The following is a 14,761-nucleotide window of genomic DNA, read 5'->3' on the forward strand; positions in this document are numbered from 1 at the left end:
AAAATATGACAACCAAACTTGACATACCAACGCATGGTGGGTTCAACCGAGCTATGATCTAACAAAAAGTCTTAAAGTCTTCAATCTTCAAAGCAACCACTAAAAACAACTTGATTCCGCTATTGGTCAACAAACACAAAATGCAGTCTGTCAACATTGTTGATTGACAGTTTTATTAAGAGATCTTAAATCACGAGATCTGTAATAGTTAAATCCTCAAACAAACTTGAATGCCTTATATAAGAAAAGAATTACCATACAATAAACCAGTTTGATATATCGAGGATAACTGTTTCGTTAGATTTTTATCAAATCAATTAATCGAAAAAATAAAATTAAAATACGATTTAGTTTCTCAGCAACAGTACTACTAAAAGCTTCTTGTTCCCAAATAAAACTTTAGACGAAGACATCGTAAAATGGTTTACTTAATTAGATTACTTATTTCTCTTAACAAGTTGGCTTCCTATACGATCAGTCAAGATGTGTGTCAAGGGATGAGTTTTTAAAAATACAAGCTCCACTATTTATAGTGTTATTCCTAAGATTTAATTTGAAGACAAGGTATTACCAATTCCAAAAATCCTTAAGATGCGTAATATAGATTTATTTATGAAATTAAGAATTTCCAATCGTATTCCAACTATTAAATCGATATCCCTCGTAGATACCAGCTAATATTAGCTAGCACTCATTAGTTGATAAATCAATATACTTTACTAATATAATAATTAGGTATATGCAGACATATGAGATATGGCAAGCAAGTAATCTCTATATCTAAAAAGATATTGAAAAATCAGCTTCAGTTTCTTGCATTGAGCATCAAAGGAATATATATGGACATCAAGATATTAGAGTTTGGCGCATATTCAATTTACAATGTTGACACTTATGAGTATTTCTAGTCTAACTCATGTACACCTTGATGTTTGCAGAAAACAGAATATAACAAACAAATCTAAAGTGCAAAGTTCGGTCAGACATGTTAGGATTTCCTGGATTAGATCCTTGCTAAGGATCGATCTTGAATTATATCCATGGGAATGGTCTTGGATCAGATCCTTATTAGGGATTGGTCATATATTAGATCATTACTTGGTATCGGTCTTAGATTAATAAGCACAAAATAAATTGGTTGAGTATCTTCTTCAAAATCGTTTTTGTTTTTCTCGTGGTAGCTTAGGTAAAACCTTCATTCAAATGCACTTTGGTATATCATAGTGAAACAAACTGGCGTTTCCATGTTCCCATCTTGAATTTTAACATTAGCTAACTGTATCTCGTTGGCCCAGTGAAAGATAAATATGCACCTCATATGTTTCTCCATTATCCATTGCATTCGGGGTGCCCTCTATAACCAAACTGATTTACTTTAAAATTAGAAGTTGTTAGATCCATATAGATAAGTTGTAACTTAGGGTCTTGGAGAGTGCAGATACTTATGACTGTCCATAACAAACCCTTTGGTTTAAAGGAGTTTGGTCCGGCTTGTCATCAACAGTGTATATTATATTGATTAGAATGTTGTTCTGGAAATGGTGAACCATGTGGTAAGAACACGAGTGGTGCTTTATGTTCCGAGTGATGGCCTTTGTATTTAGTCCAATTTTGTTGACTACAAAATCACATATGGCTTTCCAGATAAAGCAACAAATAGTAGTATGAGAAACTTTCCCTATTACTATCAAACCAAGAACTGAACCAGTTCACGAAGTTCGTATGATTTTGGAAAACTCTATGATTATGCCCATAACGATTTTGTTACACCGTGGTGCCTATAGAGCAACTTATTACAAGCATGTCATAGTTTCCTCCCCACACTTGTAGATTTTGCACATTGGATCAATGTAGGTGAAAATACTAGCAATTTTAGCGTCAGTGGGGAGAACTCCATGAGCACATTTCCATAGAAAAATCTTTATGGGCGGAGAGGTGTCCATCTTCCAGATATTTTTCTAATTGGGATTAGTGTCTTTGTTGCCATACTTGGTGTCAATTTTAGCTTTGTAAAGAGATTTTTCAGAGAAATCTCCAGAGTATGTTAGATTCGAATTGACTTGGTCATCTTATCTAAAGTTGATAGGAGTATCCAGAATGGCCTTTGCTTTTCCTCGCAAGAACCAAAGCCAGATTTGGGTGTTATCCCAATTACCATCCTGAGATATCAGCTGATTAACTCATAAAAAATATGCAGGTGCAGTCGTTAGGCTTAATCAAATTGATGTTGGTGTTGTCTAACCAGTAATCATCCCAGATACTTATCTAATCCCATTGACTACCTTTCATTTTCTATGCTCCTGAATATTACTGATGCCTTCCAAAATACCTTTCCAGATCAAAAAATCCCCCACTTTTGGTTTGTTGTCAATATTGAGGACATTTTCCGGCCTAGCTACTCAACTAACATGGATTGGGACCAAACATAACCCTTATATTTTTCAAGCCTCCAACCAATTTTGGTGATCATTGCACTGTTCAACATCTCAATGTTCATGATTCCCATGCCTCCCGTCTCTTTTGGTTTACATGTAGAGTTTCATCAGGCTTTAGGATAATAACCTTTTGGGTTTTACATCTTTGCCAGAAGAAATCACATCGAATTTTATAAAGATCCTAGCAGATCTGTTCTGGAAGCTTGAAGAAGTTCATTTGGTATATACTTGGGGTGGATGTGACAGAGCTAATTAATGTGACTCTTCCAGTTGGGTTAAAAAGATTATTTTTCCAGTCAGCTAGCATGTGTTTGAATTTTTCCACACATGGTTTGAAAGCTTTGATCCTGTTTCTGTTGGTGAAGAGAGGAGATTTCAGATATTTATATCATATAGTGCAGTCATTTGCACCTCCATGGAGTTTCTGACGCAGACACTTATATGCATGTCATTTTTTTTGCTGAAGAAGACCCCAGATTTACTGAAGTTGATGAGTTGCCCAGAATAGCCCTGAAACTTTTAAAAATGTCCATCAAATTTTGACTTTCCTATAAAGAAAATCATACAATCATCAACAAAAACGAGATCAATATCAACAATTTCGGTATGGACCTATTGTAATACAATCTTATTATAGGGGCGGCATGTTTTATTAGAGGGGAGGCATTCTAATAGGACAAAAAGGATCATTACATGATCATTCAAGGTGTTCCTTATCAAAAAAATTGGAAATGACAAATTAACCCTCATTATTGATAACCTAGTTTAGTGATGATAATCAAGTTTAGTGTTAATGATTAATTTCACTTATATTAACTCAAAATCAAAACAAAATCAGATTTTTAGAGTTAAAAAGAAAAAAGTTTAGAGGATAAGAAAAAGAAAAACTTTTGTGATATTTGTGAAACCCTAAATTTTGATTCACTCAACCAAAATGAGTGATTCCAGTGACCCGGTATACTTCTAAATTAGTTCCCATTAGCTTTTTCTCGCTCAAAATTATCTAAAGTACGTAACAAAATCAAAACTTTTAAATTTTCAGAAGAACTTACGGTTGCAATTTTGCTCGTGACCAACCGTAACTGGTTAAATTTGGGGAAGATATAATTGTAAAACCAGTTACGATTGGTAATTAAATTTGGACAACAACCGTAACTAAATTACGGTTGATAACTAATGAATCGAGACCAACCGTAACTACCCTACGGTTGGTGTGTCAACTTAACTTTTGAACCGTAAATCATTATTTGATAAATTCTTAAGACACAGGATTATTTACGGTTGGTATGGTTGTTTGAGTAACAAACCGTAACTCAATTACGGTTGATAAATATGATGCAAATACAAACCGTAACTGAACATATTTCTCAAAACTAAGAACTTGCGGTTGGTATTTGAGTTAAAACCAACCGTAACATCAACCCAATCTACAGTTACGGTTCGCATTTGAGTTATTACCAACCGTAATTCACATGCAACCAGAAATTTCAATTTCAATTTTCATACAAAACCCTAATTTTTGATACAAAATTAACTTAAATCCATCGCGATAAACTAAACCCTAACTGGGTTTTTCCAAACATTTTTCGAATCGTCGGTTAATCGAAGACGATGAAATTTTCAGTTTTAATGGAGGTTACGGTTGATGGAGGAGAAGAGAAGATGAAGAAGATGATGAAAAAAACTGATTTGATTTTTTCTGATTCATTAGGTTTAAAAAAAATTGATTTGATTTTGGTTGATTTAAGGTGAAAAGGGTAATCTAGTCAATTTACATCCTTTTTAGAACATCCCCTAACCAACTAAAGGGACATTACTATCACAATGCCGCTCCTCTAATAAATCATGCCGCCCCTATAATAAGCTTGTTGTAATAACACTCTTATTTGGGCCTTGGATCAACATTAGATGATGTTCCGAATCTTAACAATTCGGTGGGAGCTAAATACATGACTTGACTTGACTTAGACCGACTGTATATCATTAAAGGCAGAGAAGTTTGGACAGAAAAAGGTAATAACAAAACGATCTTGCAACAAAATATATACATAGCTTAGCTAGGCGGCGCAAACTCTCGTTTTAGGGCAAACCTTTTACGCTTCTTCGATTCTTTCTATCCCAACAAGTATTTCTCAACCTCATCGCTCTCTCTTTTATCATGTCTCAGGTAAGATTATATCCAGGCGCTGTGGAGATACTTGGGTTTGATTTTTTGTTTTGTTTTCTTGTTTCACATGTTAGGGTTTCTGATTAATCGTTTTCTGATTTTTTTGTCGTTCTTTATTGTAGACTGATAGCAGAAATTCTTCAGCAGCTAAACGTGCTCGAACAGACGGTAATTTTCCTCTCTTTTTTGTTGATTCTGAATAATTAGGGTTTTGTAGATTGATAAGAATTGGTAGTTTATTGTGTTGAGTTATGCTTGATTGATTACCTGGGTAGTCATGACCTTGATTTTGAGTTTTTGGGAATGAATTTGTTTGTTAAATTTTTAGGTAGTCGTCGTGAAGATGATTGGACCTGTCCTAGTTGCGGGAATGTTAATTTCTCATTCAGAACTACCTGCAATATGCGTAACTGTACACAGTCCAGACCAGCTGATCACAACAGCACGGTGAGATTCTTGTTTTCCCCTGATGAATTAATGAGTGAATAACTTATAACGGTTTAGAATAGTTTAGCTAACTTTAGTAAGAGTTATAAGATTCTTATAACTTATTATGATTTGAGGGTTTTCTCATCTTTTTGTTGCACATTACTTTGGTTTGGAACAATTTTTCTGAGAATGATTGGTTATAAAGGAAGATTCTGGTTCTGATGAGATAGCCTAGTTTGGTTTTTGGTTCGTTTTACTAATAATGTTCTCTCTCGCCAGAAATCTGCTGCTAAGCCCCTTCAAGCTCCTTCAAGTTACTCTTCGGCATCAGCATATCTAGGATCTGGTGCCCCCTCATCAATGTACCTCAATATGCAACCATATGGATCATCTGTGTTCAATGGACCATCTATTCCACCTTACGACGTTCCCTTCTCTGGGAGCTCAGCATATCATTATGAATATGGCAACCGCCTTTCTGGCGGAAGCCCTTACCCACCAATGCATTTGTCCGGTGGACCTTCACCATATTCCAGTGGATCTATGATGGGACAAGGTAAGACCCTTTCTGTTTTTCCTCTTCCTGTCATGCAAAAGTATTACTTCATTTAGGATTAGTCATCTATTAGCAGAAAATTTCAGCGCTATGGTTTTTATTTTTGTTCATTGGCTCATCGTTGTAATTCTCTGTTGTTCATCTATTCATTGTTGTCATTCTCCATTGTTGACTCATCGTTGTCATTCTCTGTTGTCTTCTTGTCCGGCTCAGGTGGGATGTCAGGTGGGATGTACCCGATGCCCCCTATAATGGATAGATTTGGTTTGGGTTTGCCAATGGGTCATACTGCTATGGTGGGTACCTGATTGTTCACTCTTTTTTTAATTCCTATTTTCAACTTTTTCCATATTTATCTTACTTGGCAATGAACTGATGCCTGGGGTTGTGTAGGGCTCAAGGCCAGGGCTATTTCAAGACGAAAATCCTCCAAGAAAGTCAGCCGGTAAGCATTTATGAAGTTGTTATGGTAAATGGTATTGCTTATTTTTCTGCTGTCAGAGCATGTCCTATCTCATACTGATGTCTCAGCTAACATTTTGTTATTTTTGCCGAAACTGTAGACTCGACACGCGACAGTGACTGGACCTGTCCAAATTGCGGAAATATTAATTTCTCTTTTCGAACAGTTTGCAACATGAGAAAGTGCAGTACCCCTAAACCGGGATCACAGGTTTGTGCTGTTTTTTTTTTTCTTCCCAGCGTGTATTATCTTTTATGTTTATTTATTTGATTTCATGTTTTCTCTACTAAACTCTTAAATCTTTGTTGCAGCCTTCTAAGTCAGACAAAAATTCCAGTAAGTTCTTTTTTTGGATCCTGTCTTTTGTATTCTGTTCTAATGCTTGTCATCTGGGTCTGATATGTATATATTCTTATCCCGCAGAGCAAAAAATGCCAGAAGGGAGCTGGAAATGTGGGAAGTGTAACAACATAAACTATCCATTTAGAGCCAAGTGCAACAGACAGAACTGCGGGGCTGAGAAGCCTTCTGAGTCGAACAACTCCCCTGTGGCACATGCATCTGAGGAGGATGATCAGGTTTGTTTTGAGACATGTCTATATTGTTGTTGTATGACTAATTGTTGGTTGAAGCAGCTAATTTTTGTATTAACTGCTGTGCACATCATAATGTATATTGTATTACTTTGTATTATTTTTTCTTTTCTATTATGTGCTAGGACTGCCCTCTTCTGTTCCTGTAATTATATTTTGTTACGTAAGGCTTTCTTTCAACTTCATCACTTGATGTTCATTATTGTCTACTGTTCCAGTGAGTACTAGAACCTCTTTTGAGGGTTGAGAAGGTCCAGAGTCGTCGTCGTTCAGCATTGCTCAGTATGGTGTCTGAAAGTCAGTCATTGTCGTCGTCATGTTGCAGCGCTTGTCGTCTTGTTGCTTTGCCTTCTCGTTATCTGTGTCAATTTGTTATTTAGCAACTATACCCTCATATGTTTACTAGTTTCCTGGATAAGTGTGGGTGTATGGTCTTCATGATTCTTGTTTTTGTTGGACTTGTGCTTGTTACTTAGCTGAAGTCCAATCTGCTGATATTTTATTTGGTTAAACAAGTTCGTGTAGTTTGGTTTTCTGGGCTTTACTTTCAGGAAGGTACTGTATGTGGAAACTACGTTTTTAGACTATTAATTGGTTTGGTATGCTTCCTTGTCTAGAGAGCTTATGTGGTTACATTTTACAAGTAGAAAACCTACGAAGGTCTGGTTCTGCCATAGCAATTTGTGCAGTCTGGTTTCCCCTCTATGTTTTCTGTTTTTAGCAATTTAACAACTTAGTGGAATTGAAGTTTGAACTTCCCAACATTTGGAGTTATGTTTCAATGTTCATTCATCATTGCAAACCTTTTTAGAGGAGAACTGTCTGTATTTTGTTCACTTGCATCAGGACTAGTATTAATGTAATTGACTCTAAGAAAGTATTTCTTTTTCTTTGTTCGCCTTCTGGTTTCATAAATGTTTTCCTCTGGTTAGTTTAACTGTTCAAGTGTCCCATCAAGTTATACTCAGTGGATGGGGAAAAGAATCCCCTGGGGCTACTGTATAAGACCATCCACAATGATGTATGGTAAAAACTATAATTATAATTATGGTATAAGTAGCTCCGGATTTAGGCTTAGCATGTGTTGAAAAGCCAAAATTTGCCAAGATATCCTAGATGGAGCTTGATATCAGATACTCTTAGCATGAGATGGAGCTTGATTATGAGATGGAGCTTGGTATCAGATATTCTATCTTGGTACGAGTATGGGAGGGACTGGATCCCAATTTGAGTCTCATGTGGGACTCAATCTTGAGATTGGCACGCACACCAACCCACTCTGGGATGGAGCTTGTTTGAAGCAGGTTTATAGCATATGCATATATGCCATATTATTGCCAAAGCCGCCTCCGGTGCATGCAGATCAATACTAACACCATTGTATATATTTCTCAAAGAGGCTTAGTTTACTTGTTTGCTTCTACTATTGTTTCTGCTAATTTGTTAGTCTCTGAGCTGTATTCCGGAGGGCAGGTTTTGTATTTGGCAGCAGCTATCCAAAATGTATTGCATATTTATATGTCCCTGCCAGTTTGGAGTGTAATGAAACTGTGTCCACAAAGCGTGTTTTCATCTCTGTTTCGTTTATCATTTGTCACTCTAGTACTTGTTTGGATCGTTGTGCCCACCATTAGCTTGGGGGTCTAACAAAAAGTCAGCCATGAAAGCCAGATACAGCGAGTGTGGGTTTGATTTTAGTGTGGGTTTGATTTGTGTGTATGTTTCTTTGTGGATGTTCAGTGTTCAGTCGACATGATTTTTTTGCTTTTGGTGTGATGGAAAGATGTGAACGATACTTTTACTCGTAAAAAGGCAAGGGATTGACAGTTGTGAAAGGTTATCATGGTCTAGAGAAGAGAAAGGTGAGGACTTTAGGGAGGCCAACTGGACTAAGTACAGATAACTTCAGGCCAATTGGACAAAGTGCGAATCACTTGAAGATTTCACTTTCTTTGATCGGGAAAGTAAAATTAGACAAAGTACAAATAAGTTCATCTCATGTGAAGTGATCTCAAATTCATATGTTGCTATCAAAGAAAGTAAAATCTTTCTAGTGATCTGGAACTGATTACGACTGCACACAAGGAAACGTGTAAAAGGCCTGACCAGTCTCCCGTCTTTGGAAAAGGTTAGGTTACATATTTCAAAGCAAATCAGATGAAAGTAGATTAAAGTGGAGGGTGGTCTATGATATTTACGAAATAGACCATAAGGCCACCTCGATGAATTCGGACTGAATAAGTTGCCTGTCAATTTGATGGCATAATAACAAAATATAATGAGCCAATGACGGAGTTTCCTATTAATACAAAAATATAGAAACCCAAACTGATTATACCTCGCGATGAAGAGGTGATAATTGTTATTCTCAGGGTTGGGTTAGTGCTGCAGCCGCAATAACAATCAGTCAAGTTAACTGATTTGGGGAGAAGAATCCGTTCTCATAAGGTGTTTTGAACAGCTGAAACTCTTGGAAATGGGAGCCAGTGTTGTTATTTTGAGACTGAGAGCTGTTGGGATATTGCTGTTGCTGCTGCTGCTCTTGAAAATGAGAGGTTGCGACTGTTGGTTGTTGTTGTTCGCTTGGATGCCAGTATTCCATTGTTGATGCAGTAGGCCATCCATGTGGAACTGATGACTGCTGTATCACTGGCTGCTGCTGCGCTATACCTGTGTGGTTTGCATGGATGAGCTGATTGAGGGATGAGGGTTCAGGATGATCAGTACCACTAGAATCCCAGGAGCTATTTCTTGACAGAAGAGAGAGAGCACGTCGAAAATCCGTAGTTGGATCCAGGTTAGACGCAGCCAAAGTAGATGCTTCCAATCCTTCTGCAACAAAAAACAAACATATTCCGTTCAAGTTTCAAGTAAATGCAATAGACAAGCTCTCCTCGGCATATACCAAGTTTTGCCACACACTTAAATTTATAAAAGCTTAATTGAAGGCAAAAGTTTTCACATGGAGCTATCAGCTAAACTTAAAAGTTCACTGAAAAAGGTAAAACCTTGATCGACGACCTCCACACTGGTATCCTTGAACGACAGAAGTCGACCAGAGTCACGATGAATTGAAGAAATGGAATTGAGCAGTTCATTGTTCGAGGAATGATGTGCATCAACGCCTTCTGGTTTTGCGGTTCTTCTTTCCCATGTAGGGTTTAGTGCAGGATATGTTGTATGAACAAGTGGGACTCTGTTCAAGATAAAACTCATCTGCTGCCTCCCATCTGTAAATTTTGTGCATGCAACATATGACATTTAGTTAAAAGGAAAGAGTTCCTGTATTTTACAATTTATGGCGGATTTTTGGTAAGAGATAATCAAATAGACTTTTATATTAACAATAAACTATTAGCAGAGACTTCTTTATCAACTGACAGGGCCTGGCTGAGCTAAAAAAGGGAGCTACAATCCGAGGTTATATTCTGACTAAGACGCAAATTGTGAAATCAAAACTGGGAAAGGGATCACAGAGTGTACGGATTAAATGGCTGCAACCCAAATGCTAACAGAATCTAGCATGTCTAGAAGAAAGAAGCAGCAGTACAACTATCAAGTGTGAAAACCAACGGGGGAACGAGAAAGATAAAAAACACAGGATGATACCATATTCAAGAAATATAAAACGTGTGTGACCGGAATCAAAGATATTTGTATCAAAATCAGTTGTAGTACCATAAAATGGTGAAGACAGCCTTCCAGAACTGAAGTGGATTGACTCTGGTGGTGGCTTACGTCGACGTGAATTATGATCGTTGAGTCGTCTACGACAGCTTCTCTTTTTCTCATCAAACTCCGCCAAATCATGAAACCTGTAAGGATTCCGAAGACTCGGATGATTATCAAAACAAAAGAAAATGTTCCAACAAGAAATTCATCCTGGTGTAAACGTGTTGAGGAAAACTTGTCATAACTTCAACACTAATTACTAGCAGATGAAGTAAGATAAACAACAGAATAATCAAATGCTTATGGGTCAAATCTGAGATGGTCGAAAGAGACTAACCTGCTACACTGTTGGCAGAACCGGCGTTCCAGACCAGCTACTGTGACATTGGGGAATTTAGAATGGCTTTCGCAGACTCTGTGCCTCCGGTGGTACTCTTTAGCAGAGGTCAGGTCAAGATCACAACCCTCCACTTGACACCTTGGGGTCTGCATACTCTGATATGAGGCCCTGGACCTTTTTGTTACAGCAGCGGCGGATGCTGCCGGAATGACGGTGTAAGATGAAGGCTTGACGAGGCTTCCAGCGCAAACATCTTCAAAGTAAGTCCGCTTGCCAAGCTTCAAACCTATCAGCGGTTCACCAGAACCTACTACTGAAACCCCTACTGTTGGAGAAGATCCGGTATCCTCAACTCTACCTAATTCTCTCTTTCTAGTAGGATGATTAGTAGAATCTTCAATTGTATCCAAGTTAAACTTGGATTTACTACTTCCTACTTTCCCTGAAGAATCAATAGATGCTGAAATAGAACTTTTTGAAGAAGACCCATTTCCCAAATCAGACCCAGAATGACCACCAGCACCAGCACCACCTCGCCCACCGCCAGACGGCAAATAGAAAGACCCATTATCAATTCCCCCGCCGTCTCCTTCAACACCCCAATCGGTAGGTTGCTGTGAAGTCTTATTAGGAATTTCATTTACTTTCCCACTGAACATGACTAAATTCTCCCAATCCCACTGCAAGGCAGTCTTTGTATTCCACTCCATCACTGAACAAGAACTCATGTAAAGATTTCACGAACTCCTATGGAATCGATCCACACACGCATACCCGTCCCCGTCTTCTCTGTACACATATTACCAGATCCAACATACATGACTACCAAATAAAACAACATAAATGAAGAACGAAATTGAACCAAAGCAACATGGATTCAAATTCTATAAATTTGACAACACAAGTGAAGAAAAGGAAACAAATTTGACATCATACCAGTAAAGTTAATGATATGTTTACCTCCTTTAGAGATCAATTCATCATCATCAGCTCCAGCAACCACAAGCAGCAAATGGTGTACCCAGAAGACTAGTTACTGGCAGTATCAGGTGTTGGAAACTTAAAACCTAACTCCAAACAACCAGAAGATCCAAACAAAAGCTAAAGAAAAACAAAAGTAAATTGAGTTGTTTTTTTCTTTTTTCTTTTTTCTTTGAATAAATATAAATTCAAACCATCAATCTAAGTGGTCCCTTGTGAAGATTAAATTCTCTATCATCCCTATATTGTGAAAGGTCATGTCTCTTTAACTGATAAACCCATGTGGCCATTTTTTTCATTTCTTCTTCATATAGACTTTGAATCTTCTCTAGCTAATTAATCTAAATGAACCCCCTTTTCTCTTGTCTACCCATGCTTTCACAACCTAACAAATTTCATCAACCCAGTAAAAAAAACAAACAAACAAACAAAGATCATTCCTTTCTCTATTAACCCTTTTCTCACCACCACTACCACCACCACCACCAGCAGCAGCAGTAACAGCAGCAGCTAACAACAAAAACCACACTTCGTCAAGACAAATCCATTGACATCATTGAGTTTGCTTTTGTTATCACAAGACCCACACTCTTTTATTTCTTTTCTTTCTGGAATCTGCTTTTTGATCCCCAATTATTTCTGAAGCCTGGTGGAAACAGACAACTGAAGTTATGTCTGAAAAAACCAACTTTTATTGTCACACAACAACTCATTTTTTTCTCAGTAAAAAAGAAATACATTTGTAGGTAGATTCATACACATATCTAATTACAGACTCCAGTTTCATCTGAAAAGACTAGGAAATCTTTACCATATTCAGAAATTTACTACCAAACTCATCACTTGCAAAGTACATAGAACATAGAACTTGCACAGTAGTATTCTAGATCTCAAGAAGTTTTTTTTGACTGTGGTGTGAAAAGGTTGAAAGAAAAAAAAAAATGAAGAAAAGTGTAGGATGAATGCTTTTTAATGCTGCTAGAATGTGTAGGTGGGTGGGGGTGATAGACAGTGTTGTGGGGGCAAGAGAAGAAAAAAAAATGGGGGGAGGAAGGAAGGAAATGGAGTCAAGTACTGGGAAGTATCTCTCTTGGTATTAAAAAAACACAATTTTATGGGTTCACTCACTTCTTCTAAAAAGACTGTAGAGATTAAATACTGCACGGTAGAGAATGAAAGTGAAATATGAGAAAGAATGCTTTTCAGTGATTGGAGACTTGTGGAAAAACCTACACCAGTCTCTCCATCATCGACAAGGATTTCTGGGAAAATGCTTTGTCTTTTCTTCTAATCCTTTAGGGATGGGTAACAAGTATGGCATGTACAAACAACTCTCTCCATCCAAGGTCAATAGTAGGGAAATTTCAACCCCAAAGTGACACACTACTGACTCAGATACCATACGGCTTTTCCCTAGAGAAGAAGAACTCTTTCTTCCCACTTAGGTTATTGTGTAGGAGTAGTAATTTACAATGAAAATGATTCTTGTAAGAAAGAAGTCTAAAGGAATTTTTTTAATGAAGATTGAATTAAGCTTGGTATAGAATAAGGTTTGATATTTCGGATTGCACCATAATTTGGTAAGAACGTATGTATATTCGCTGCAAGTGAAAAAAGCAACAGGAGGAGCAGATTTAGCACTCAACTGGGCAAAAAAATGCAGCATACCAATGTGGAAATACAGGTTGGATCCATGGAAATGCCGATCCGTTTTAAGTTACTTTATCATAATACTGTTAAAGGGAGATTTCATATGAACTTTCATGGAGCTATGAACTGCGAAGAAGAAGACAATACAATCAGAATCAACCCACTTAATTTTGATTTAATTAGTCTCAAAGTCATTTATGAATCTCAGAATCTAGAAACTTTTAATATGGCTCTTTCTCGTAAGAACAATGTGAGTAAGGCTATCGACAACAGACCTACGAATATCTTGTATGTGCATTAGGTACTCCTTGGCCTAAGTTTTTTCTATATAAAAGAAAAATTTAGATAAAAAAAATAAAATCAAAAAGCTCGAAAACACAAAATTGCTAATAGGGGTACCGAATCATTTAGAAGTGCACCAAAATACATAAAAGATAAATATGCCTTTGCGTTGGTACACCCCCAAATAAATTGGCATCCTCAATTCTTTCTTCTTCTCCATGTAACTATTATTTCACATATAATTGGTTGTGATAATATTTGCAAAAACGTTTGTTAAATGAAAAACCTGTCTAAAATTGCAAAGTGGGAGAGAAAAACCATGTCAACAGATCTCCCTCTTAAAACCTCAAAACTTGTTATTGCAGTAAATGCAATGAATTGTTGCTAATACTAGGCAGATAAAGTTCTTCTGAAAACAAGATTTTCACTCCGCATCCCCATCTCTATCAAGGAAAATACATAAACATGCCTGTCTGTAACAACCGAGCAAATCTCAAATACATGCAACATGCATTGCATACATATAATCGAAAATCAAAGTTAAAAATCGGTACCCTACATGAAAAGTCAGATACAGTTTTATGAATAGACCAAAATATGTACTCTGGCTATATGAAAACAAAGGGTTCACTGTTTTCATTATGTGTTTTCAGCCTGTGGACACAATTCATCAACATGATCACCCTTTATTTATTACAACAACACCACCTTCAACTACTTCCCCAACCAAATTTTCTTACACTTCCATCTACCGAACACAAACAATTGCACTTTCCGCCAACCTTTCAAATGTTGAAAGATTTCAACTCAAACAAAGAGGACTTCTCCCAACACAAACAATAATTCTAGTCCGACCCTGGGAAATTCCGTGGCGATAGCCAGTGGTCGAAAATTAAAAACCGAGGGCTTTTTTTCGGATGACTTTGGTACGAAATTCACGCCATTTGCGTGTTTAAAAGTTTTTTTTTACGTGATTTCTGCCGTTTGATGTAGCAGTATAGCGACGGAAATGCACGTACATAATAATGCATGTGTGACGAAATGCATGACGTAACTTGATTACGACGAGAAAGAACTTCCGATCAAACAATAATAACCTTCTTTCCAAGTTCCAACTGAATAGGGTTACCTACAAGTATATCTACATAAAGTTTGGTCCCCTCTACTAGTACTACTACTTGATCAATATATAT

At 37.1% G+C, this 14,761-nt stretch overlaps 2 protein-coding genes across 3 annotated transcripts; one reads left to right on the forward strand and one right to left on the reverse strand.

Moving 5' to 3' along the window:
- Positions 1-4,441: 4,441 nt before the first annotated feature.
- Positions 4,442-7,258, forward strand: LOC113298958 (ranBP2-type zinc finger protein At1g67325-like). The gene is made up of 10 exons (XM_026547857.1): positions 4,442-4,602; positions 4,725-4,770; positions 4,931-5,049; positions 5,311-5,587; positions 5,801-5,883; positions 5,981-6,032; positions 6,151-6,260; positions 6,362-6,386; positions 6,474-6,628; positions 6,862-7,258. Exons 1-10 carry the CDS (start codon positions 4,594-4,596, stop codon positions 6,862-6,864), a joined length of 879 nt encoding a protein of 292 aa, XP_026403642.1. The 5' UTR covers positions 4,442-4,593; the 3' UTR covers positions 6,865-7,258.
- A 1,476-nt stretch (positions 7,259-8,734) lies between these two features.
- On the reverse strand, positions 8,735-12,563 carry LOC113298959 (squamosa promoter-binding-like protein 3). Of its 2 annotated transcripts, none has more exons than XM_026547859.1 (5): positions 11,592-12,563; positions 10,653-11,444; positions 10,322-10,458; positions 9,652-9,873; positions 8,735-9,475 (listed from the first exon to the last, which is right to left on the reverse strand). In XM_026547859.1, exons 2-5 carry the CDS (start codon positions 11,381-11,383, stop codon positions 9,051-9,053), a joined length of 1,515 nt encoding a protein of 504 aa, XP_026403644.1. In that variant the 5' UTR covers positions 11,384-11,444; positions 11,592-12,563; the 3' UTR covers positions 8,735-9,050. The 2 variants fall into 2 exon arrangements, with proteins under 2 accessions (XP_026403644.1, XP_026403643.1); XM_026547858.1 differs by having other exon boundaries at positions 11,616-12,559.
- Between the last annotated feature and the right edge of the window lie 2,198 nt (positions 12,564-14,761).

Source organism: Papaver somniferum, chromosome 7 (assembly GCF_003573695.1).
Source record: "Papaver somniferum cultivar HN1 chromosome 7, ASM357369v1, whole genome shotgun sequence".
Taxonomy (NCBI): Eukaryota; Viridiplantae; Streptophyta; class Magnoliopsida; order Ranunculales; family Papaveraceae; genus Papaver; species Papaver somniferum.

Excerpts from the sequence above, each read along its gene's own strand:
- LOC113298958 (XM_026547857.1), top strand. Across the intron at positions 4,771-4,930 it reads TAAACGTGCTCGAACAGACG|GTAGTCGTCGTGAAGATGAT; the intron begins GTAATTTTCCTC and ends TTAAATTTTTAG. Across the intron at positions 5,588-5,800 it reads TGGATCTATGATGGGACAAG|GTGGGATGTCAGGTGGGATG; the intron begins GTAAGACCCTTT and ends TGTCCGGCTCAG.
- LOC113298959 (XM_026547859.1), bottom strand. The coding sequence starts at position 11,383 with ATGAGTTCTTGTTCAGTGATGGAGTGGAATACAAAGACTGCCTTGCAG. Across the intron at positions 10,459-10,652 it reads TTCTGCCAACAGTGTAGCAG|GTTTCATGATTTGGCGGAGT; the intron begins GTTAGTCTCTTT and ends GAATCCTTACAG. Across the intron at positions 9,476-9,651 it reads TGTGGAGGTCGTCGATCAAG|AAGGATTGGAAGCATCTACT; the intron begins GTTTTACCTTTT and ends TTTTTGTTGCAG.